General features: G+C 37.8%; 1 protein-coding gene across 8 annotated transcripts in view; it reads right to left on the minus strand.

The window, feature by feature from the left end:
- Positions 1-27,458, minus strand: part of NAV3 (neuron navigator 3) — a 563,756-nt gene that overhangs the window by 397,016 nt on the left and 139,282 nt on the right. For 6 of the 8 annotated variants that reach the window (XM_075427918.1, XM_075427911.1, XM_075427912.1 and 3 more), the window contains one exon: positions 23,559-23,962. In XM_075427918.1, the coding sequence (XP_075284033.1) occupies positions 23,559-23,630 (72 nt within the window). In that variant the 5' untranslated portion in view covers positions 23,631-23,962. Of the gene's footprint in view, positions 1-19,507; positions 19,568-23,558; positions 23,963-27,458 lie in introns of those variants that run through there. The other 2 variants (XM_075427917.1, XM_075427916.1) reach the window with 2 other exon arrangements.

Below are 27,458 nucleotides of genomic sequence, written 5' to 3' on the forward strand. Positions count from 1 at the left end.
ATCTCCGCACAAAACACACAAAACCAGGCGAAGCAAGTTTACTATGAAACTTTTCATTGTCTGGATGCTCTGATATAATTTGGCCCTTTAGCACTGCCAGATGGCATTTAGGAGCCAATCGTACCTGCAGAATATAATCACATAGGCACAATGCACGCTAATCCAGAGCTGTATCTTGCCAGATCAAAGCATAAACAAACAAAAATCAAACCCTGTAGCCATGCCTTCAGAAAGCTGGCTGCAAAAACACGGAGAAGCTGTGCCACTGACCACAGCACAACTGTGTGCATGGCTGTAGACGTCAATGAGCTGCCAGCATCAATAGGTGACACTGTCCTCAACAGCTGAAGATCCTGAAAGTTGAATGTGAAAAGTTCTCTGTTTCACTCAGGTGGGCAGCGCTGACAGCAAACAGTAACGCCTTGCTACAGCAACAACAATAGTAAAAGGTCTGGCCCAATGTTATTTGCTCAGGGTCAACTGATGAACTTCTTGTGGCATAAATATTGAAATACAGTGGCACAGATGCAAGAAGAAAGGGAAAATGAATGAAGAATGTGAGAACTCTACTTAAATATGAGGAACTAATATGAGACAAGATCAACTGAAAGAAAACAATGCAATCAAAGGTAACCTTTTAGAACATTAGAGAGGTCAAAAGTAACTGAAATCTCAGAATCCTGCGTGGAAATCACACTTGTTTAAGCTGATTGTGCTGAAAGTAATATACAGGAATTCATACAGTTTTCCAGATGAGGGGTACATTTTACACCACTTCATAGGCTTGCATGCATACTTGGCACTTGATACTGAAAAATTAGTTATTTTTAATATTTAGACAGAAAACCTAGGATTTAGCTATATTGTCCAAAGCAACCTCTGACCCAGAAAAATTCTCTCTGGTCAAACATCCATTCCAAGACAAAAGTCTGCCAAACCCTAATTTAGAATAAATTTATGTGAAAGTTCACTCACTTCTGAAAATTATTTGCAACAAAAAATGTTAAACAATCTTAAATAAAGAAGCTTATAGCAGAGAAATAATTTTTTCCAGCCTAAGAGAAGACTCAGTACCTAAGAGTATCATATGAGATCCTCTAGAAAGCATGGCACTTCTCCACTGGTTTGATTAGATCTACCTTGGACACGGAGTGCCCAGTTAGAGAGAGTTCTGATTTTTACCTCCTGATCCTTGATTGCAATCATTTTGTCAGGGAAAAGTCACCATGATCCAGAATGCACATTACACTGACACAATCCGTTTCCTATAGTGCTTACAATTATTTGAAAACCAAGGCTGAAGCAAAATAACCCAATTTACTTGAGGATTCATATCTGGAGCTTAAAGGTGTAGGGATTAGCTCCTCAGCCCCTTTCCAATTCTCTTCCCAGCATGTACTGCCAAAACCAAGCATCTCTCAGTTAAAAATAAAGGAAAGTCTCCGCAGAACTTTCACTCTGCAAACACAAAATCTTTATAATCTACCCCTTCACTGGATCCAGTGGCTCAAATTTGATGGATTGTCTTTCAAGACAGATTTCTTTTTAGTGGAGACCTTGCGAGGAGAGGGCACAATTGATCCTTAGGATTTATATTGTGCAGTGCACACATTTATACATTAACTCAGTTTTCTGTTGCATTTTTTGATTCTTTACAGAGACAAGTCACTGAATTTGTGTCCATATGGCATGTCTGGCCATAAGCACCTGCAGGACATAGGCTCAAGACTGAAACATGTTGGTTGAACAGTTAAAATCAGGGCAAAATTGTTAGAACTTTCTCAAAAACATCTTAGCCAATACTACCCTTTTTGTTCACTGTCAAAGGTGGTAAAACCTACAGGGTGTCCTCCTCCCAGTCTGTTATGACTACTCATAGAAGAGCATGGCCCTGAGTGTTTTGGAGACAGACTTCTGTTGCGTGGAAGAAATTGTCCAGTTACTTCTACTACAGAGTAAGATAAATAACAGGTATTTTAGTACATGGGAACCTCCACCCTCACTCCATCGCAGAAAGTCAGAGGAGCACTGCAGACAATGCTGCAATTCATGCCAGTATGGCCTTTCTCCACATGACCCGAGGCAGCAGGAGACGGTCTGACAACCTCATAACAGCCAGGGACGGTCCTGCTATTTACAGCGGCTTACAGATGTTAAACAGTAGTGATCCTCAACATCTCTGATCCTATTTGCATGTCTCTTAAAATACAGTATACTGTCTGAATGACATAATTCTGGAGTCTTATTATATTTATGAATTTTATGAGTACATTGTGTATACACCTAATGTGATACGCCTGCATGAATTTCCCACTATATCAGCTACTTGCTTGAAAATCATTAAAACAAACAAGATCAGAATAGCAGCAATGCATAAGCAAATTGAGTAATTCTCCTTCAGTGCCTTCCAAATGTCTCTTTTCCTGTCATTTCTTGTTCTTTATAGGAATTTGTTTTTCAGGTCTGATGATAGAATTGTTTCCAAAGTGCACATTTAAATCAAAAAACTTACACTGTAATTAAACACACCCACCGCCACAGTTATGCTGAAAGACTTTGACTGACTTCTGTATCTTACTGTAGTATTAAAGAAATATTACACAGATTTACATACATACACACACAAATCTAGGTGTATATATACACAAAATATACATATGTAAACTGATAACAAAATAAGACAACAAAAGATTATCACAAATCTGCTAATGTTCAGTTGGTATCCTTATTAAAATTATAATTAGTTCTTTGGTGATTACTACAGTAATTACTGCTTTTACAAAGCATTTTTAAAGCTATAAATGAATGTTCCAGGAAGATTAAATTAATGTTTATATGGCTGAAATGTTAATCTCTATTTCCATCTTTATCTCATTTTTAAGCTAATGGTAAAGTTTAAAACAGTAGATCAAAAAAAGCTATCAGCATAAAAACAAAAATAGAAAAAGACAATCTTTCATTGAGACTCCAGCCCCACATAACTAGATTAGGAGTACAGCAAGGAGATTGTTAACATTATATCTTTGTTAGAAAGAGCCATTCCAGATTAATGCTCATTGAAAATACAGATGAGTTTCAAATATAGTGTAAAGGACGGAAAATTGAAAATTGATAGTTAAATTCATTTAATAAAGGGCAATTTGGACTGTAGCTATCAAGCCCGAGGGAAAAAATAAACCAAGAACATAAAACTCTTCTAAATCAAAAGACTGAATATTGTGAAGAAAGATGAAAATAACATATCTAGCTTAAAAATACCAAGTAAACTTTTACTTTGAATGCATGGAGCCCACTCTCACTGTTATTTTAAGAATTCATTTGGATCACAGGCAAATTCTATTAAAAGAGTGTGCATACATATGAATACCCTGTTTCTTTTTCTCAGGGTTCAAAAAAAACTATTCTAAATGTTAGGGGCCTAGAAGGGAGTTTAAAGCCCTCATTTACTTTTTATTCTCTCCTTTCTTGGGATGAAAGTCAGGGGAACTATAAAAAGTAAATATATTTTAATTCAGTAGCCATTTAGATATATGATAATAAGCAATCTTTCTACGTGTGTGTGTGTATATACCTTCCTGACTGGGGAGGAGAGGGGGAAGATAACATGAAAAACAGAACTACCCAAAAAGTCCTTCAAAAATGCTCTTCCTTTGAACTATGGTATACGGACAGGCTCCATAATCTACAGTGTTCATGTGTTCAGTTATGGTAGCAGAACAAAGTGGCTGACCATACATGCTGGAAGGTCTAGAAGCACTGAATACTGCATGTTTCCACTGCTGCATTCAATAACAGTGCATACTGACACTTTCGAAAGGAAAATATAAAACATTTTGGACTTCTCCCATGATATCCACATCAAATATACTTTGGGGGGGGGGGGGGGGCGGGGTGTTACACCACACCCTGGAACTTAAAATCAAGCGTTTTTTGCTTTCAGCTTGTGCAACACCAACTGCAGAAAAATAACTTCTGCAGATCAAATTTTACTCGCAGTGGCATATGCGTGACTTTAAGGTCTTTACATTTTGACTTCAGCTGTTCTCAGACAACAGGCTCTTATCTTCCAGTGCAATCACTCAGATTGAGCTAAAGGCAAAGTTTTCTCAAAGCGGTACCAACAATTCTACAGAGTACATTGATTTAGAAGCCACTGTATAATAAATGATTAAGACAAAACATTAAAGATGGTTTCATTTGTATTTGTATGACCATAAATAATCACAAAAACTGTGGAGTAGCAAAGATGTAGACACTTGCAAACAAGGAGAATAACGACTTCTCTGTCTTCTGTTATCAGGGCAGATTCTCTTACAAGCACTTGACCATCCAAACTGTGCTGTGATCTAACCTACAGAAGTTTTTTTCATTCTCATCAGTGCTCACCTCTTCAAAATTCAACTTCACATGATTTGTTATTCAACATTATGACTTTGTCTGTCAGCCTTCAGAACGCTGAGAAGAAAGCATTGTAAGAATGATGTAAGAAACATTTATTGACAGAATATGCTATGTCAGTCCCAAGCCACCAAAATGCTACTTTAAATGAAAGGAAACTGAATTAAGGCTTTTGAAACTACATGCTCCATAAATAAATCGCATCAGAAATATCTAGAATAATGTAACTGATGTCAAGATGATTCTTACTTGCTATATAGAGACTCATGCTAACAGAGAACACATAACAACATACTACATTTTGCTATTAATTATAAAAATTTCTGCTTCACTTGAATTTCTTGAGAAACTTCTATATGTGCTTTTAATTCAGGGGTCACCTCCCTTTAAATGCAGGAGCTGCCTATTCATGCAGGAAGAAGTTAATCAAACCTGCTGATATTCTAGCAGATGTCACTTTAATTGTGACAAAATGTCAAGAGAATACAGGACAGCCATCAGACCATATCCTGTGCTCTAGCAGATAAATGAAAAGGTCCTTTTCAGTAGATTCAAATACGCTGTCTCTTCACAATACCTGAAAGTTTTCCTTCCCTCCTTCCCTCCCTGCTAGTTCAAGCATCTCATGGTTAACAGTTTCAAAGTCAGTAATGCCTTAAGTCCCCAACATTTTCATTTCTCTGACAAACCCCAACTACAACCACCCCTTTGCATCGTGACCGAGACAATCCATTCACTGAAAAAACACAAAGATACTGAGGAATCAGACATTAATTATAACTTCCCAAACTGCCCACAGGGATTTTGGCCTAGTACACTGATTTCAGTGCAGAAATAAATTCTCCATGTAATTTTGTATGGTGGCAAGCACAATGTGGTCTGGCTTTAGACTGGGGCTGCTAGATACTACTGTAACACCAACACTGCTAGAGTAATGCAAAATCCCAAAAACATAGTTAAGTCTTTCTGTGAATTACCATTTTCTCCTTCAAAAAGTCTATTCCTGTATAATCATTATCACCACCTATCCTCACTTAGATCAGGGAAAAAGGAAGAGAAAAAATATTTTTATGACATCAGGGAAAAAGGAAGAGAAAAAATATTTTTATGGCATCTTAGTGTTAATTAACAGCACTACAGTAAAACGTGAAAGGTGTCATGTCTCATACAAATAAATATCATCTAAGCACATTTATTTCTTTGAAAACAACAGCAAAAAATTATTCTGTGATTGAAAGGGTTAATGAACACATGAAATGCTATCAAATATTTGTGCAACACAACAAAAAGTAAAAGAGGGAGGGAGGGAGGGAGGCAGGAAGGCAGGAAGGCAGGCAGGCAGGCAGGAAGGAAGGCAGGAAGGAAGGCAGGAAGGAAGGAAACATTAACTGACACTTTCATTAAGCTATTTGTATTATTTTATAAAACGAAGTAAAGGAAATGCTAAAAACGTCGAGGCAAGCCTTTGAAATAGCAATATCAGGAAAAAATGATCTGGCAAGTGCAAGTCTCGAATACAGCATCTTATCTTCCCCACAGAAAGCCGAAACTTCTACTACATTACTTTGACCACGTCTCTAGACAAACTACAGCTACACGTGCACTAATGAACACAACCAAATTATGTCATTCTGTAGCATTCTAAATTACTGACATAATTTTAATTGTCAAATTGTTCTGCACTAAAAATATGCTAGAACATATCCAATTTATGGTTAGATTTATAGCCTCCAAATACTACTTTTCATTCAGGACATTTACAGGCATATGTATCTATGTATAGCTGAGGTATGTGTAATTTAAAGTAAAAAAAGGTGTCTGGTGTTGAAAAGCTCTTAAAGTAGACTAGTTGCTCAAAATAAGCTGCTCATCTTTGTTCAGACTGCCAGTTTTTCAATTTGTCCTATGATTTGTATGTATACAAAGAATATCTACCACTATGGGACTTTCTGGCCCTGAACTCCAAAGAGCTTCCTGAATAAATTATTATGAAATAACAGTAATGCTAGTAATTACTTATTCTTCTCTAGGGCAGCTGCTGTCAAGGCCGAGCCAAAGACAGGTATTTGCATGTGGCATGCAAACATCCAGCGGGTGCCTACCTGCAAAATGACAGCACTAAAACAGATGGATCTCCACCCTGTGTTATAAAAATGAATGAGCTGGATCCATCTGTATTGTCTTAACAGCATTTAAAAAAAAGAAAAAAAAAAAGAATCATATTTTTGAAACTTGAAGATAACTACCATAAAAGTGGAACACTGTGTTGAAGGCTTAGTTAACCAAGCAGTGCATAGATATGCCGTAAAAAGGAAGTCTCTCTCCCAAAGAGCTTGCACCATCAGTTTGTGATAAAATACCAAAGGAGGCAGGCTAAGAGGAAAAAGAGGAAGAAAGAAAAAAACAGAGAAAGAAAACAGAATGCAGTAACAAAACCACACTAATACTCCTGAGACAAGCAACAGTCAGCTGAACATTTAACAAGCTTAGGTCATCATAATTACAGCAATTTCAAGGAGTTTGTGCTATGATGGGAGCATACAGGCATGGCTGGTTTTCCCCATTTTGTCAATCCTCAGTCACACAAGGTACTGCACTGTACAAACTCAGAGGCGCTACTTTTATTCTTACTATTCTAATTTTTCATTCATCCATTCCTTGATTCTGTGAGTAGAAAATATCTTTCTCTCCCTATCATATATCTCTCTGCACCCTCTATGAAAAGCAAACCTTTTATTTGTCAAATGATCAGTCAAAATACTGAACAATGGGGATACTGGACATCAAATAAATAATGTAAGACAATATCAGCATTACTGGTTAAAATTAGTACTACAAGACCATTTATAGGCATCAATTATTCAAAAAATTAGTAAACTGCAAGGAAAGGCAAGTATTCATTGCCTCTTAATACAAAATATTTCCTGTTCACAATCCAGTCTTTCAAAGAGTTTACTCAAACCAGATAATCAGACACTTCTTTATTTGTGCCAAGAATATAAAAAAAAGTAAAAGCTCCTTGGAAAATTCCAGGTTGTAAAGACATGAAATGCATGTTAAATCACAGTTTCTCTAGAGTTTGATTTAAGGAAGACAATCTGTTCTTTTTCCCTGATAGTCTACTGCTTGATTTTCTTTTCATTGGCCTTTAGAGCCAGTGTCTGAAAAGTCTAATTTGATCCTCACTAGAAGTCAGCCTCATGAAAATGTAGAAAAAAATATTCTTATCTTCTGCATTTATTTCCATATGAATGGAAACCCAGACACTTACAACTCACAAAAAAAATTACTGAACTCCGTGAAAGTACAAAAAAATTAACCTGACATTTGCATGTATCTGAAATTGCCAGAAATATTAATAGATGTCAGTGTATTTTCATGCAGAAAGTAATCTATAATACCAAAGCTCTGAGGTTTACTGAAGCTGGGTTTTCAAAACTAGCTTGTAATGCATGGGCATGTGAAAAATAAGTCAGCAGTGATACTATATTGGTGGCATGAACTGTTTTGAGGTAATTTCAATACTAATCAGAAGATAATTTTATACACTGCTGAAGTCTGATACTTTTATTAAAAGCTAATAAACATGATATAAACCAAGCACAATAATTTAAGGATCACAGAGTGAGAACCAAATAAAAATACTGTATAAATAAAGTTTGATCTAATATTGAGAAAATTAGGAATGATCATAGTTGTCTCTAAGGACACAAACATCATCATGCTACCCAGAACTTCATATAAGCAGTTTTCCAACAGTCTTCCCACACAAATTCTAAAAGCAAATAACAAAACTTCATCTGCACAGATTTCTCATCCTTCACCTAGTACTTGAGCTACCTGACTATGAAAAAACAAGATGGCATTTACAAAAGGAGGAATGACTGGGAAAGCGACTCCTCCTCTTCTCTTGCTGTCATCTACACTCTCCTTGAGAGTTTAGTCTTTACTCACCAGGAGGTAGGACCAGGTAGATGGTCTGTAGTGTAACCCCTGATTGGGGCAGCCCAGAGCATGAGAGCACAGGTACCCCACAAGCACTCTCTTCCCCCAGCTCACACCATTTGGAAGAACACTTCTAACAGCTAGACATACATCAACCCTTTCAGTTTAACTGATACGTCTTCTTTCGTATCAAGGCAGCTTGGGTGTTCTGTGTGTGAAAGCAGTGCGGTCTATCTTTAAAGCATAAGCTGGGAAGCTCTGGAAACAGAATAGCCAGAGGATCTGGAAAGATCCATCCATTTTCCAGAAGCAAAGTGACCGTATGAGAAACAATGCTTAAGTAAAATCCAGTCATCATCATGTGTCTTAGGTACCAGTTCAGCTTCTGTTTTCTGGCCCTTCTGTTAAACAAATCTAAACCCAAGCTACATACGATGAAGAATTTTAAGGGACATTAAAAATGTTTCCTCTGAAACAGTAAGTGTTTGATCCAAATTATATTAGAGGCAATTCAAGCAATTCAATCCTTGTCTGAAGAGTCAGTCTCATTTACAGGCCTCATTGCTTTTAAAGACTGAAACTCTTCCAAATCATGTTTTGTTTCAATCTGCACTGTTGCCTTAAAAACAAAGCCATGAAGGAACCCCCCTTAGTAGTTTTTGGATGGCTGAAATTTTTTATTCATTATTAGGACTTTTTTTCCACTCAAGTTAATGCTCTCTAAGAGGCAGCACAGAAGAGCATGGACTTCGATGGGCCTGCAGCGGCTTTGGCAAATTGACATGGCTTTGTCTGACAAGCCAACTTTAAGTTGTTCTCTACAAGGTCAACAGCTATAATTATCTTTAATTTTAACTTCTAGAATGTGACTCCAGGGCCCAAGTTTTGTCACAACCTGCATGCACACACATATATGTGTATATTAGCAGCTGATGGTGACTGTAATTCTCACCTGCTGCAAGCAGCTACATTTGAGTCTGTGTGGTTTAGGTTATTTTTTTTGTCAAAATAAGAAAAAAAAGAAAGACCGATATTAATTGCTTTTTCTTTAAAATTTTAGTAAACACTTTTTCAAAAGGATGTTACATCAAACACTGAAAGGCTCTACAGAAAGCCTGCCAAAAATCACTGGAAAGATTCCCATTGTTATCTGAGGTGTCTGGGTAATTATACCTTTAGAGTATAACTGTGAAGTACTGTAGTGTAAATCTAAACACAACCTTAACTGTGAGATTACCACCAATACTACACCTCTTTAAAAAAATTCATGCACAGCCACTGATTTGATTTTGAGAACAGTTCACAGCATAGTTTTCTGTGAAGAAACATGATGTTTCAAACACTCATGGCACGTGCCTGGAGCACTTACCAGAATGCATTTGTAGATACAGCACCAAGTCACAGAGTATCTTGCAAATATAACAAATGCTTCCCTGCCCTGTCAATCACCATGTATGTATTAAAGGCTAAAAATTTTAAACATCATTAAAAACACACAGAGAAATAAATATTCAAACCTAAAAAGGTTTTTATGCCATGGAGAACTCACAGCCCTTCATTCTTTTTCTTTATTTGAACCTGTCTGGGTCAAATGGTGTACCTCTTGGAACGTTGTGTCCATAGCATTCCTAGATATATGCTGCAGTAAAGAAAGAAGGAAAAAATGGAGTTCAACATACTCAAAATACATTGTCTTAAGCAGTATCTCATGTTAGGAAGAAACAAGTACTTTCTGGAAATATTCAACAGCAGTAATGGATTCATTTTTCCCCTTTAATGAGGTTTCAGTTGTCTATTAAAAAAAATCCTGCTAAGAAAGAGAACAAAAAAAGATACAAAGTAAACAATTATATAGCATACATATTCTGACTTTCACACAGAAGAGTCTCTGGTTTCCCTGGGCAGCTGTCAGAGCAATCAACCTCAGTCCCAGAAATCTCCTTTACAGGCAAGGAAAATAAAAATTAAGACCAGCACCCCCTCCAAACATATGTTCCACAGTTTCCCTTTTATCTCCTTTCAAATTCTGTTGTTACCTAGGCAAGCAGCACAGCCTGAGCTGCAAATTTAACAGTTTAAAATATGTGACTGCACTTACCTTGGTGAAAAATTAAATCCTGGAGAACACAACTTCCAGTCTGTTGTGCCAGCTGTTCTGCTAACAAATGACAACTCCTCCTTTCATTCTAGCTGTGCAGTGAACTGACATATCAAGATAACACAACAAGATTTTTGACAGATCAAATTTGCATTCGCCACACTTATTAGACACACTTTGTGGAGGAATAACTTTGTTTGCTTTAATCATTTAATGGACATATACAGATAAGTAAAGGACAAGAAAAAAGCTAACTACAGTTAAAGATGTTTTTCATCTCTTTGTGCTTAATAGTTTGTTTATAGCAATACTAACCAAAAGCGAACAAAAACACTAGGGGAGAGGAGGGAGGAGCAAAGCAGATGATGTGCAATATTTCTGATTACGATGGGCTAGAATCGACTTTGAGATCTTCATAACCACTCTGACACTTTTGAGTTACAGATCCACTTAGGAATTTTGCTCTTGGGATCATCTTTGTTTATAATATTTACATACTATTTTAGCTCATTACTGTTGAGCATAGGATAGCATGGAATATTGGAGTATTTTTCTGTAATAGATGTAAATTAAATCCTGATGTAATGTTAACTCCTAACAGACAGCTTTGACTCAAGAATGTTATTTTTATGCATCACTTTACTATTATTTTGTATGTATGTGCAAAGCAGCTTGCATTACTGGTACATTTTTTTAAGAAGGGAGCTCCTTTGGATTGTGAGCCAGAAAGCTCGTTTTACACCAGGACCGATGCTACTCCAGAGCACATTGCAACCAGATCCATCTGCTTTCAGAAAAGACCAAAATCCCAGTTACCTAAACTGACATAGGAAAACATGTGGAAAATTCTGTAATTTTCTTCTATTATCTCTTTCTTCCATCTCCCCGATTGATCCATTTGCTCCTCTTGCAATGATTTCTTTAAAAGACCTTTTGGAAATATATAAAAAGAGCAAGTGGCATTGGAATAAGTAGTCATGTGGCAGTTGACAATGCCAAGAAAGTGCCATCTACTTTAGCTACCACCTAAATGGAATGAATTAAGAACTTTTTCCCGTCTAACGCACAGCCAAGTGGGCTGCTGCAGTCCTGATCGTATGTTTAATTATTACGATGGAGAAAAATCGGGAAATTAGGAGAAAATATGGATACAATGCAGTAACAGCTAAGGCGTTAAAAGATTTTGGTGAGCACGACAGAAAGAAGCCTGCGCATTCCCTTCTTTGTGTATAAAAACCATTCCCTTCTCTCTCAGACACTATACAACTTCATTCCCAAGTGAAGGAGTTTTATACAGGAGATCACATTCCACCACGAAAAGGCATGTTCCACTTTTGGGGACTACATACAAGAGTGATATCAAGGGAAAAGGCAAGCAAAATGTAAGGTCTTTAAACCAGAGTCTTTTTTTACTGTGTTCCTACAGCGACAGCAAAACTGTGTCCTGATTCACGACTCGGACCCCTGTCCTCTGCCACAATGCAAATAAATAGCTGTGAACGCAGCATATTTATTTTAAATACTAGGCAAATATACTTAACGTTCAATCTTAGGATCTTAATGCTCTGAGAGAAATTAATGATCAATGATTCAGAAGGTCTTTTAATTTTACAGATGGATAAAACTGAGTTCAAGCAACTTCCCTGAGGGTAAAAATAAAATAGACAGAACTAGAAGAGAAACAGTCCTTTAGCCTTTCTGCTTCAACCTTTACTCACATCATCCTTCCTAAAAGTGATACAGCAGCAACTGTAATATAGCAATAAGCATATTTATATTATTAATAAGCTATGGCCTAATGCTTATAGTTACAGATGGTGTTTTGCAGAGCAGTATCTTTTCTACTCTGAATACAGAGTACATTTAAGCAAACTAAATAACGACTTTCCAGAATTCTGGCTTTACTATTGAACTGTTACCTCAAGAGTGTTAAAAAGACGTCTAAGGTAATTTCTGTTTCAGAAGTCAGCATACTTTAAAGAAAATTAAAAAAACGAGAGAGATCACCATCAAGAACTCAATATGTACCTCAATCACTACGCATCAAGTAGGAAATAGCTTCAAGATATCAGAGCATATTTTGTAGTGACCATAGGTAAAAGCTGGTTTTAAATGATGCGCGCCATTGGGGGCCACATGTATTACTGCTTTATGGATGCTTGCTAACATTCTAGAGGTTATGATGTTGAATCACTGTGTGTTTGTTTATTGTAGTCTCCTTTGGTTCTCATTTACGATGCCAACAATAAATCCAAAGTCATCTGACCTCTGCAATCGAGCCAAAAAGAACACCTGCTGGAAATTATGCTTTCCAAATGACAAATTATGGACATAGTGTTTACATCAGGCAATTAAAAAAACAAAAATTATTGGCAGCTTCCCCCTAGTCCTCTTTTATTTGTGCAATGCCTCCACCATACTTACAAATAACTACATCTCCTGTCATGGACTTACCATGCAACTTACTACTGGTATCAATTTAGAGACTCAGAAAAAGAGGGCCATTTTCTCCCCCTACTCTGTGTCAGTCAGATCACATGGGGGCTGATAGAATTTTAAGGCTGCCTCTTCTATTGAAAACTCAGAGCAACTGTCGCGTTTCTGACTGAACTGGAGAACACTGACAGGCTCGACAAGAGGAAACAAGGGAACACACAAATTTCTCACCAGCAAAATTTAAGAAAATTTGACTTTTTTTAAAAATCAAATTTAAACAAAAAAAAACTTTTAAATCATATAATTACTACTACTATTGTTTTAAAAGACTTAAGGACCGTAGTTACAGACAGACGGGTGACTCCTGTTCAAAGCACCACACGCATGCCCGTGCACAGGGTGACAAAGACCCTGAGCTAAGAATACTATTTTCCAGAAAAATCAAGAAACAAATAGAATATGGAGAAAGCAAAATATTTCAACATATAACACTAGAGATTATTCTATGCATCGTTGTCCATGTTACATGTTTATATGCAAGCACCCACTCAGAATACTTGTACACACAAATATACGTGTAGATATGCATATTCACATACACAACTATCTACATGTTTGTATATGCACATATACTGAAAAAACCCAATAAGCCAAGTTAAGTTGAGCAAGGGAGAAGGAAAATGAAAACAAATAGAGGGCAAACAAACATGCAGCAAGGATAGAAGGAACATGACAGGTAAGGAGAATACACCTGATAGAGAAAGGAGAAAACAACAGCAACAAAAACAAAAAGAAAGGAGGAGCAGACAAAAAAATAATATAAAGAGTCCAACTAATAAAGACAGCCTGCTGACTTGCATTTCAGCTACAGGTTTATTTTTCCTTCAAGAATAATAAACCTTAAACCTGAACAGCGGCTGCTTTGCTACATACCTTCAGATAAAGCTCTGGATGCCAGGAGCTATCCCTTTCCCTGGCAAAACCTACAAAACCTACAAGAAAGCCAATGGGATCCTGGGGTGCATCAAGAAGAGTGTGGCCAGCAGGACGAGGGAGGTTCTCCTTCCCCTCTACACTGCCCTGGTGAGGCCTCATCTGGAGTACTGTGTCCAGTTCTGGGCTCCCCAGTTCAAGAAAGATGAAGAGCTACTGGAGAGAGTCCAGCGGAGGGCTACAAGGATGGTGAGGGGACTGGAGCATCTCCCCTACGAGGAGAGGTTGAGGGAACTGGGCTTGTTCAGCCTGAAGAAGAGAAGGCTGCGAGGGGACCTTATAAATGCCTACAAATATCTGAAGGGTGGGTGTCAGGAGGATGGGGCCAAGCTCTTTTCAGTGGTGCCCAGTGACAGGACAAGGGGCAATGGGCACAAACTGAGGCACAGGAAGTTCCGTCTGAACATGAGGAAGAACTTCTTCCCTCTGAGGGTGACGGAGCACTGGAACGGGCTGCCCAGGGAGGTTGTGGAGTCTCCTTCTCTGGAGATATTCAAGACCCGCCTGGACAAGATCCTGTGCAGCCTGCTGTAGGTGACCCTGCTTCGTCAGGGGGGTTGGACTAGATGACCCACAGAGGTCCCTTCCAACCCCTACTATTCTGTGATTCTGTGATTTGGTCACTCAGGTAAAAGTGCCATTAAGGGAACAGTTGTGCCTGATACTGACAATTCTAGAAGACGTCAAGGAATTTTAATATTAAAAAATGGATGGGTTTTGCATACAGCAGTGCCTACTGAGATACAATATTATTACATCTAAGACACTAAAAAAAACCCATGCAAATAAATTATAATATTCTAACATTCACTTCACTAATACTGGAATATCCTGAAGTTTAAAGAAAAACCAACAAAACAAAACCAAATAAACACAGATGTGAAGTAGAAGAAATACATTGGTATTAAGCTCGGCTCTATCAACATTTTCTCCTCTTCTAGTGAAGAAGCTTTGCTCATTTGCCTTCAGAAAACATACAGTATAACTATGGTTGCTTGTATATATACATACACTTGTATTCAGATCAAAATGGATATGCATGTGCTTGCCAGTAACCAACTGTGAAAAAAAAAGAAGTTTGCACTAAAAAGAAAATGCAAATCACTTCCCAAGTTCTCTCCTGCTTTTACATTCTTTTGTACCTCAGCACTAGAGAAAAGCTAATACCAGTACCTAGGCATTAAAAAATAAAAATGAAGTATCTCCCAGCAGTATTCTTCTATTGGAACACAGCATGAATGCACCTTGACACTTCAGTTTAAGGTGTAACAAAGCATAGTCTTCCATTATGGTACAATACCCAGACTCAAGAGTCTCACATTTAAGGGCTGCCTGCATTATGAAACTAATGTACCAAACTAACGTGACCTCAGCAATACACCTTGACCCTAATTCAACCGGTTTTGGGTTTGTTGTTTTTTTTTCCCCCCACATGCATTTCCTTTAGTAAGCATGCAAAAATCCTAGAAAACTGATTTGTAGAAGCCAGGCTTTAAACTTTTCTGTACATCATTTCTGCATTTGTACCAAGCTTTGCAGCCCTTTCTCATTCTCTCTATTCAGAGTGCATGTTTACATATTGTGTCCAGGAAAACAAGGTTGGATTTAATTTGGGACTATTAATTGTTGTTGGTAATCAGTCAGTGATTCCACCAGATGTTTCTGTTCAAAACCTAAAAGCCACAGTACCAGGCAAGGTTGTCCTCTCATACATTGCTTAAGGCTAGAGCCATCTCAACTAAGTTTAAAAGGTTATTAACTCTGCTTTATAAGCAGGCATGCAATACAGTTTCACAAGAGACTTCTTGCTTTAGCGTATACAAAATGCAGTCTTAAAAAGGTCTTTATATCCCTTCCACAAAGGCACACTGCAGTACAGTCCCTCACTGGTTTATTTCTTCTGATATAGCAGCAGCAGCAGATGCTTCTCCTTCCAATTTGAACAGTTAAGAGTTCCAGGGGAATTAGAGAAGCAAATAGGTAGGACTTCTATCCATGACACACAGATTCAACAGCACCTGTAATGCTTTACTTGTAATGCAAGAATGCAGAGATAACCACGAAGATGCAGAGACCTTGACCAGAGTTTAGGATCCAGTTAAAACCTCAAGGTAACAATACAGAATGATTTAGAGAAACTAGCCCAACGGAAATGTGGCAAAAACAACAAAAAGTCTTTCCAACTACTTGACCAGCACAGCAGTGCCTTTCACTTTACCTAAAAGTAGAATTATCATAAAAGCAGAAATAAGTGTCTTTAGTTATATGCGTATCAAAACTGCTCTAGTCATGCTTTAGTCTTTCAATGAAGTTCAGTCTGGAACTGGAGTAAGCAGGAGGTTCAGATTATTTTTACTTAACCTTCCCAACATTTTGGGAGGAATCCTGGCTATACACTTTTTAGCCTTTATTGTAGAAAGCCTGTTCAGAGTAGAAAAAAATCCCACAGAAAGTGCAAAATTCAAGGGAAGGGAGACAAGAAAACGGGTATTTACCCTGAAAGCAGATTCTGATACAGGTTCATCCACAGTATTTAAAGAAATGCTTAAGAAAAGTCAGAAAGCAAGGAAGTTGACATCTAATGCCTCCCTATTTCAAAGCTAAGATTTCAAACTGCAAAAACCTCAAAAGGCCTTTTCAAATTTATTGATCTTCATGAAGTTGGGTGCTAAAAATCCCAAAACATCACAGTGCAAGACCACCTAGAAATCTCTGTTCAGATTCTCCACTGTACGGTGCTCTGTGCACCTGCTTCTCAAGCTTGTGCTCCTTCTTAGAAGGAAAAAGACAGACCACAATTGCAAGCTATTTCAGCAGCCCAACCCTTTCCTAATCTGTATTTCATCCTCAAAGTACTGCAGATTTTCCCAGATGATGATTTCTAGACAAAAGCAGCAAAACAAATATTAATCAGTAACACTTTTAAAAAAAAATAACAACAGTAAGAGCAAGAAAATACTAAATAACAATTACAGTAATTTCATTATTTTGCAATGCCACTGCAAAGAAGTAACAAAAGAGAAAACTATGCAACTTTATTTACTAGTCTAGCTATTTATTATCACTTAAATTGTTCTTTGTCCTGAGGCTAAAAATAGCTTGCTTTGAAAAAGCTAGGAGCAACAGCAGTCAAAAAATAGGATTTATGGTAGAAAGCCTCAAGCCTTTTTTTTCTTTTATACTTGACAAATGAAAATCTTGCAGATAGTTTGTAACCATCAAGGTGTCCTAGAGCAAACTGTGTAATCATGAGATATCACCTCTATGAATTTCACTGTTTTCTGCTTCTTACCCATTGTATCTTATTCCAAATTAGATAAGACCATTTGAGACAAGATGCTTAAATCTACATTTACATATATACTAATAGCAATGTAATTGGTAGAAATGGGAAATCCTGCCTTTAGTAGTAAGTGAAGACTGAGGCCAATAAGTAATAGTATTACTTTTTCTGCAGGGGTAGAGGGGCAGGAAGAGAGAAACCAACTCAAATGAAAAGCTGCCTTCTTCTTGGTCTACTCTATAGTGCATATCCAAAATCATGTTGTATGTGTACTTACAAAATAATATTCATTTCAGGTATCTGATTACGCAAAAATCTGCCAGCACAAACAACTGCAAAGCAGCTGAGCTCCTTCCAACCAGGCAGCAATGACATCCTGTACAACTTTTACCTGGTATACTTAAACAAGTTTTATTCGGTTATTGAACGTGCATTAACACAGCAATACCTTATAGATAATATAGAGTGGGAAGACAAGCAACCAGCTACGAAACCAAGACATACTATTGAAATACAAAATACAGCCAGCAACTTTTTAAGAAAATAATTAATTAATCAGTATTTAATTTCTGAGCTGTTTTGGTGCAGCACTGGGTCAAAATACTGCTCTGTAACTGAGACTTTGTTGCAGATAATGGCTTAGGGAAGGCAACTAAAAAGAAAAATCAGAAAAAATAAATGTGTACTATCTCATTTACATCATGGTTCTCTAATAGGCGGAAAAAGCCCTGTAAACATGCAGCAGAGGATATTAACTTACAAATTATTAAAGAGGGGTTTCGTATTTCATAAAATTACATTTAACACCATTTATTGAGCCTGTAAAGATTATTTTTTTTAAGTTGGAACAACTGCACTAGCAGAGTACACAGAACAGTTTCAGCAAGCAAGAAGAGTCAGGTGGTGGGGCCCCGGGGAGGTTTGGCAGAGAGAGAAATAATTCAAGTCTTTCTAGCACAACTTTTGAAACATTAGATTCATGGAGTGTGGAGGGACACAGCTTAAGCGAAAGACAGACATAATATACGACAGGACTATATAGCAAAGAAGTTGGAAGACAACTGTATTTTTACTCCCACAGCCCATTTATTGTTATCAGCTGGGTGGGCTCTTCCTATCTCTACCCAATTCAAAGGTATCAAAGAATAAACAACAGCAAAACTAAAAGAGAACAAACCTCTGCCCTCAGCCCTGAAGACCGCTCACTATCTCCTCATCTCTCTATTTCTGGTTAAAACACTGAATATACATCCTGAAAAAAAAAACCAAAAACTGCCCGCTGTTGTTAGGTAAGGGATAACAGTGAACATTGAGCTTAAGGAGTCTCTGACTCTTCACCAGATCTTCAGACCTCCAGTTGTTTGCAAAGCATCCCCTGACAGAGACACAAATGGGCAGGTGGACGAAAACACACAGAACATACATATCTATGTATACATGTGTAGGAAGGACTGCGGTGGGGAGACAGGGAGGAGGAGACAGTTCTGTTAAGAGTTGCCTCAGAGGGAGAAGCAAAAATAGGATGGGAGAAATCAAATTTTTTGTTGAGATAACAAGCAACATCATCCAGATCCTAGGTCCCCTAATGAAAACAAGCTGTTAAATAAGAATAGCAACAACCCTGGTCTACCCAATATTTAATGCCATTATTTTTAAAAAACAGTTGTTGGGTGACTACAGCATTAGTCATAAAAATCAGAACTGAGACGTGAAAATAGGGAGCACAGACACAGCAGTATGAGCACATTTGTGAGAACAAATCATGCTTCTGGCCCAACTGCCTCATGGTGACAACATCTGATTTTCCCAAAATGTTATTCTGTTTGCTGAATACTGACTGAAATGAAGCGGGCAGGGATGGAGGAAGAATTTGATGTAGATGCCGATTACTTCCATTTCATCTGTCTCTTCTAAACCTTCTCTCTTGATTTGATTTTTAAAGGATTACATATCAAGGCTGAACAACGCTTTTGACAATAAACTACTATTTTATCCTATCAGGCAAAAACCAACTGATTATTGGACATTTAGTCAACCTCCAAATGGCTACCACAGCGACCAGCAAAACATCCAACAGTAGACAAGTCTTGGTGTCCATCAAAAACTCCTCTGAGTTCAGTGGCTCATCTGCCTGCAAAAGTAAAGACTGAAGGAAATAATGCAATTTGTTCTGAAAGCAACTGAGATCCTTTCATCATCTCACATTTAACTTCAAAGCATATATTTGGGGTGGTGATGGTGAAGTACTAAAAACTTTCCTTTGTTTTCTCATTTTGTTTGGATCAGCCTGTAAACAGAAGGACCAAGGCCCTTGGTTGAGAGAACTTAAAAGAAAATGTGATGAAAAACTATACCTGTGACCACAGCGAGCATTCTGGGTGTGCAGAAATCCAAGCCATGTGCTAGTGCTATCAGCAGAGGTGCAAAGGTTCTTCTTGGAAACTAGCAGTTCTGCAAGAACATCATTACTACCATGTTCTGCACGATGGATATCAAATCTAGGCACACATATTTTAGTGTGAGTCAGGATAGGGACTCAGTGGGCTTGTCTGAAACACCCTAAACATTGTGGAACAGAAAGCAGCAGATTAGTTAGCAGACAAAGCAGATATGACAAACCTTTAAGGAATGGCGTACTATTGTTACTAGAAAGCATTTTGGACGTTACCATAGTTCTGAAAAAAATTTTTATGTTTACACAGGGTCAAGTACCTAAATGACACTTGAGGGTATTGCAACCCGTGTTATTTGCCTGCATGTTGTCTCACACGCATCTGCACGCCCACGGTAAAGTACACTTTCAGGCTCCCACCTCCAGTCTCCAGACTTTAACAAGGCCACAGCTGCAGCATCACTCAAAGGCTTGGCTTTTCCTGCCTGCAGCAAGCAGGTGTTCTTCCATGATACCAACTAACCTGGATAGTCTGTCAAAGAAATGGCCACAATGGGACTTTCTTGTGGGTGGAAACATTAAAATTCAATGACTGGAGTAGCCAAGAAATTTTGGATGGATTTGACTATCATAAACCATACATATGGCAGCAGATTACAAATTTTTATGTTGATTTTGAAAACAGAAGAACCTGGATGAATGGTGAAATACAGATAAGTAAGGCAGTCTTTTCTAAGGTTCAAAATTACTATTTGCAGCAAGTTGCCTATAGAAACCTGTTACTCAAACTGCTAATTCATAGCTCTCTACCAATTACCTTGTGCTAAAATCATGAACCCACATGTCATACTGTAAAGTGATACATGCGTTTGCAGCTTACTGACATTTATGTCCTAAAGCCTTGAATATTATCATACTTTTTAAACACAAAATTATAGTACACTGTGAGAAAGGCAAAGGCAAGTAGATACAGAAGCACAAGATTTAACCTGAAACCTCTACATGGATGGAGCTTTATGTCTGGAACACATAGCTGGGAGGAATGAAGGACCTGTTTTGGACAGAGATATCATAGTCACATAGTCCTCTGCAGATAATGCTGATGGATACCCCAGAGCTGCCCATTCCAGCTAATTACCAATTTCCTGAGGCTTTGCACCTAGCTAGAAGAATATGTAGAGGGAAGTCCTATGCCTGTTTCTGTAGGAGGTCAAATTAATTAATTTCAATGATCTTCTAAAATCTTTTTTCTCTCTGCACTGCCTTATGTTAGCCTGCCCTCCGTTCTTCCCCCAACCCTTCAGCCACAGAAATTGGACTACTGTTTCCACATAGCTACACAAAGCTCTCACTTCATGCCTGGGCCTGGTTTTGTATGTAAGAGGGTCAAACACATACATATGAACCCAGTCAGAGTCACGTGCCAGCCCCATAAAAGCACATGGACTGTTGACAAAACTCAGTAAAACTCATTACGTCTTGGAGCTACAGAAAGGCTAAGGAGCTTGATAGTTCTGCAGCCATAAAACAAGTGCATGGGCTTTGAGATAAAGGGTATATCTCAGTGTCCTATAGACATAACAGTTCACATGATAAAAAAATGAAAATTACATGAATATACCTGTCCAGACCCAAATACAGATCATACAAAACTTACTATGTAGCATGTAGTATCCTATGAAATGATTAGAAAAGCTAAATGCCAAAGCACAGTCTCCATTTTTAAAACCACCAGAAAAGTTTTATATCCTTAATTAACATGGAGATTTTTTTCTCCATTTGATTTTTTTTTTTTCCCTAAATTCCCCGTGCCGTTAACAGTCCAGTGGCAATATCTTCTGCAGCAACACAACAGCTGAGTCTTCCCAGAATACAATCTTTTTTCATGTATTTGTAGAACGTGAGCTATCCAAGAGGTTCAGCTTGACTTCTGCCTGGTCTGATCCATGTAGAACACCACTAAGGGATCCACATCAGCCAGTAAGTCAGCAAGTATTTCCTGAAGTGGTCCATTTTTATTTCACTCATTTCTATCTAACATATTTCAAAATTTGCCTTACAAATAATGCAGCATAAAGAGATAGCTAAATTACTACTACTTCTTGTGTTTCCCCATCATTTGTAAAGCCTTATTTTATTAAAATATCGGCTTTCTATAATGAACCTAATACTAGTATATAAATGATATTAAATTACTAGTAAGGATCCCTGATGAAGACTAACCAGACTTCTGTTTATTACCATCACATTTACTTCTTCAGCATCAGCCTCGCCACAGAAGCAGAGTCTTTTAGCAGCCACATAGCCTTCTGTGGTTGTTGAGGTTCTACAGCTGGATAAAATATCCACAGGCTGGCTCAAAGAAAACATTTGACCTTGAGGTACAACAGATGCTCTTTGAAACATACTTTCTCCTCCTAAGCAATCTGAAGCACCAGTGTCTAGAAGTGAATCTGCAGGTATTAGACATGAAGGGAAAAAAAATCCTTTTGAAACAGGAGAGGGTTTGGGGGGAAAAGGGACTTGAACATACTCGATTCCAGATCAGATAATAACGGTTCAGAAAACAGTTCACTGGATGGCGACATGAATGCTAGCATTTCTCAGCTTTTTTTCTGTGCCACATAAGGGTGGGAATTATGAGTTTGAGAAAGTCCCATGCACTAAAGCAATTATCTCTTATTATGTACTTCTGTGTATATTCCATTAGATAAAAACTGCTCAAAGGTTGAATATATTTTTGCAATAATTTCATCACATACGTTACCAGGTATATTTCCTGCAATTCTCTGCACTTGAAAGAGCTGTTGGCTGTGAGCTAATGACTTAGATTAACACATACAAACCTCAGAGGCACTCAAACCAAGTATTTGATTTTCTAGGTCTTAAAATTGTTTCACTTGTGTTGCCCATAAATTCCCCCAATTTGAATTTTTACCAAACAAGATCAAAAATATTTCAAACTTTAGCCAGAAACTTACATACCAAAATTCAAAAAAAGTCAGCCCAGCATCATTTATTATAATAAGCCCATGTAATAAGAAAGTATATAACCTGTACTCCAATACATGATTTGGACATTAACAGCCCCATTGAACCTATGCAATAATTCAAAGAGGCCAGTAAACCTCATTTTAAGGCCTAGTATGAAGCGCACCATAGCCACAGAACATTAGACCAGAATCCACTCTCTCTGCCGGCTGCTGCTTGCTGCAGACCTTACGTTAGAGCCCAGGCACAAAAAATATTAGAATTTTGAACTTTTAATAAACTGGAGATAAAAACCCACAAAAAACCCATATTTTTTCAGGAAAAATGTATTCCTGTAATATCTAAAAAAACAATAAAGCACGGGAAAATGGAAGGAGAATCCAAAGATATTAAAAAACATCAAATTGAGGTTTATGAAATAAGCCTTAGAAAAATTTTCAGACCATAGTATGAGTAAGTAAAGGAGACGAACTGGGAAGGCGAGCCGTTTGGGACAGTCTGTTGCAGAAGTGGGATTTCCAAAAGGATTTCCCATATTGTGGAAGCATGAATTTAGATGCTTAAACTGACCTGGGTACTGGAGAGTAAAACTTACACAACAACAATAAATTATCAGAAAAATAGGTTATGCAGAACTATGGGTAGGATACATGGGAAAAATCTATCCGCACATCCACTGTAAAGGATGAAGATCTCAGTCTCAGGCTGATGTCAAATACTTCAGATCAGGTCTCTGCCACAAACTCAGCATTAATAGCTAGTAAAGGTCTTGCCAAACAATTTGCTAGACAAATTGAGGGAGCTTTTGACACAAAATTACCAAGCAGTCAAGCAATATTAGTACGAAAATTACTAGACAATGAAGAAAATGAGTCCCATAACAGCCGTTCACTATACTGCAATAGTGTGCGAGCACAACAGACTACTTTATACTTCAAAGGACATTAATTTCCAGTTTATTAAAAGCCAAAGAGTTTGCAAGTGGTTCAAATATAATTAAGTATAACTAAAAATAATCTTACCTTCTTTTGATCTTCTAGTTTATGAGTTACTGGATTCCTTCCATGTTTGTTCATCTCTGAAGATAAATCCATCACATTCACTCCTTGCCCTTCAAAATTAAATTGGTTCAGCAATACAGCAAACTAATCCAAAAAACAGGGGCTACAAAGACAGAGACATGGTGTTTTTTCCATCACACACCATCTCTGAATATCAGTGACGTGGAGAAATGACTAAGAAACCCATCGACTGAGCTGAGGAAAACTTTGCAGTTCACTCTTGGGACTTTCCAAATCACCATAGCGTTTTAAAAGGCTGATGCTTCAGAAGAGAAATATTAATCCGCTTCTTCTAACTGCAACTGCTATCTGCATCTTTCTTCACTGGTTTCCATTTTACAGAAGGTTACATCCTGACTGTGAACCTGTTGAGAAAAAAAACCATCATCATCAAGATTGATTTGCAATTTGCTGTCACTCTTTGTAACTGATTATCTGGCTTCCTCAGTGGCTTGTGTGAGGCTTTTATGTTTATGTGTATTGGTGGAGGATTTTTTGGTCTTTGTTTGGTTTTCTGTTTTTTAAAGAACTAGTGCTGGTTTTTGATTTAATACTTGGCAGGATGAACCTATGCGTAATCCCACTCGTCCCCCTCCACATCACAGTGGGCACGCAGAGTATTCCCTGAGAACAGTTAGTGAATTCCAGCTACAGACATCAAAGAAAAATTAAAGAAAAGAGAGAGCAAAGACTATTTGACCAAAGGCTGTATAGATGAAAATTTTTTATCATCATCATATACTTCCTACTCAGTGCCTTCAAAAACTGATAGCCAGTATAACACTGCCAGGGTCAGACAGGGAAAACCTGTAGTCACAATGCTAACTCCTAGTCAGTAAGACAACTTAAAAATAAGAACATCTTCCTCCAAAAGTTCTCCTGAAGGCTGCCAATGGCAACAGGGAACAAAAGAAAACAAATTACAAACAAGATTTGTTTGCCAGAAAGTTAAAGTTCTGCTAACAGTGAGAGAAAGAGCCAGTGTCTCTTCTGTCATTTTTGACAATAAAATCGTAGAATATTCATGCCTTCAGTTCAATCCAAAGCCAATTGTCTTTAAACTGAATTAACGGAGTAGATGAAGCCCCCGTCAGAAAATAATTTGAATTCCGTTTCAATTCATTTTAAATGCATGATGTTCACAATATGCTTTCACTAATGCACATGGAATAAGAAATACGTCTAGATAGTATATCAAATGGTACATGCTAAGTCATGCATTCTGTCTCTAATAAGATGACACTGAGAAGGTTACTTTTTTCTCTTAACAAAATAAATAAATCCAAAATTCAGTGGAGTCATTACCAATACTACTATCAACTTAAACTGTCTTTTAATCAGACCTAAGGTGCAAGTGTTACTCTACTGTAGGCCTCTACCTAGGCAAAAACTTGTAAACCTGATGGCTGAAGTTTGCTTCCAAAGAAAAGAAAGAAATCCATATTTAGGCATCTATGTTGTTATTTTTTTTTTTCCCCTAGGCACCTAAACCTGAGGTTCAGAAACAAAGACTGTGAAATGATATCAAGTCTGACAACTGTTTCTAGGAGAATTTGAACTAACCTTCTGTATTTGCAATGGAAGCCAGTTCTGGTTTTTTAATAGAAGATGTCACTCGGCTCATGCTATGCCAAACAACTCATTCAACGGGCTCTTGGATTTCTCTGAGTATTCTTACGTTTGCATCTTTTACTCAGGACTTAAAGGCAAAACATGATGTGGTCCACGGAGGGTTCTCCTTTTTTGATAACACTGAATCATAAACAAATAAAAAAGCCCCAATGATGCCTAGTCCCACCACTAAAATAGTAAGCTTTCTTTCTGTGATCCAGTTATAAACAGGAGAAAGACTCAAGCTGTCACCACGTTGGGTGATTCCACAAGGGTGGGATAAACCCAAGGGAGAGGCAAAATCAAGGGCTTCATATTCATGCAAAGAAACACTAACAGCGTGTTACCCTAAGACGCAATTTCACCTTCAGACCAGAGAGTGCTCCAACAGGAATAAAATTGTAGTTGTTCTCGACACTACAATGTGAGGCACCTATTTCTAATTTGCATTTATCTTCACATACATTTGAACACGTTATCAACACAGGACTAATCACACAATAAGGACAAATCTGTTCGAAAAATAAGTAGAAGCAAACAGAAAATGCATCTGCCTTGTGAAATCATAGGAATATAAACAATTGTACATGAAGCGACTGCATGAAAGAATGCATACCCAGTTAGAAGCTTGTTTTGCACAAACAGCTTTAGCCTGATACGTCTCGCCTAAGCATATAATAAATTCTGTTTGCTTTTCTAACTTTTGAGAATGATCTCCTCTTGCAAATGACACAGGTAAGCATTATATCACAAATACACTCACCAAACGAGACTCAAATGCTGGTAGACCATCTTTCTATCAATCATTTAGAGCATCCTGGGGAAAGTCAGTGAAATAACTAACGAGCCTGTAATGCACGTTAACTGTCCAGAAAATGGAAAGTAGTCATTATTCCATAACTTAGAATTTTTATTGGCTGAAGCAGCAGATCAACTTCAGTAGTATGCTATAGCATCCCCAGCTTCTCTCACTCCATTTCCACAGAGGCTGAGGTGCAGCAGGACAGACGCAGACATTGTTCTCCAGCAAAAACTCTTCCCACCCCTACCCAGGGCCTCACAGACACAACCTGCAGTTCCCCTCATTGCTGGTTTCGGGGATCCACAAAAATCCACAAGTCCATAACGCCAGGATGCAGGGAGATGAAACTTGAGGTATCACCGCAGGAATCAACATCTGGATTTACACTTGTAACAATTCTAAAGCTCAGATAAGTCAAAACCAAGCTGTTAAAAAACAGCAGTTTCCCTAGTTCATTTCATGGTCAGATGTGTAAATTATATTACTCCCCATGCCTGGCAATTATGCTATACTAGGCAATTAAGCTATTCTGTGGAACTGTATGGTGTTTTTGAGCCAAAGCTGGACAGAATGCAAATAATTTTGTTTGGACTGCCCTCATTACTTTTAACATGCAAAGCACAGGGTGGCAATTCTTGCTCATTCCACTCAGCATATTGTTCCACAGTCTTCAGCCTTTTCCACATAACCAGCTGTAATTAAATGCTCTTGGCTGTTGTTTTTTTTTTGTTAACAGTGGAACCCAATTTATTATTCAACATTTTACACTGATATTTAACATATATACAATCACACAACAAAATATCCAAAGAGTCCTAGAAATACTAATAATCGTGCACTAAATAACATAGATTTTGCTAGGTCATCTACAAATGTAAAAGACAAGATGAATTAGAGATTTTTTTATTATTTTATTCCCTTAACATACACATAATAGTTATTCAATAATAATCTCTAATCATTTACATATACTCATAATAGTCTGGCAGATTAGGCATTTAGCACTGCAAGCACAGGCCTAAAGCAAGTGAGTAAGCTATCCACGCTAGGAGCAACCCTTAGACTTTCAACACCACAAAGAGGAAAATATTTTGCAACTGGGGTTTTAGTGACTTTCTCCTTTAGATATGTGCTATGGAAGGCATTCAGGGTGCTTAAACCTCTGGTTTAGGTACCCTTACTACTGGCCCACGTTCAGGTGGACTTAATTTAGGTGAAATGTGCCAAAAGAACTTTTTGATTTACTTTAGTATGAGCTGCAGGTTACTTAGACCAGAGTTAGCCTTTCTATACTACCCTTAGTATCACTACAGGTGGTTCTTGAAAAGTTGACCTTTGACAGGATTTGCGGGAAGCAATCGGCATCCTCAGGCTCTCCAAAGGCCTCTTCCATATTTTTCTTTTTTTCCCCCCCTTCGGAGAGGGAAATATTTGGTGGAAGTTAACAC

The sequence above is a fragment of the Opisthocomus hoazin genome, chromosome 8 (genome assembly GCF_030867145.1).
Source record: "Opisthocomus hoazin isolate bOpiHoa1 chromosome 8, bOpiHoa1.hap1, whole genome shotgun sequence".
NCBI lineage: Eukaryota > Metazoa > Chordata > Aves > Opisthocomiformes > Opisthocomidae > Opisthocomus > Opisthocomus hoazin.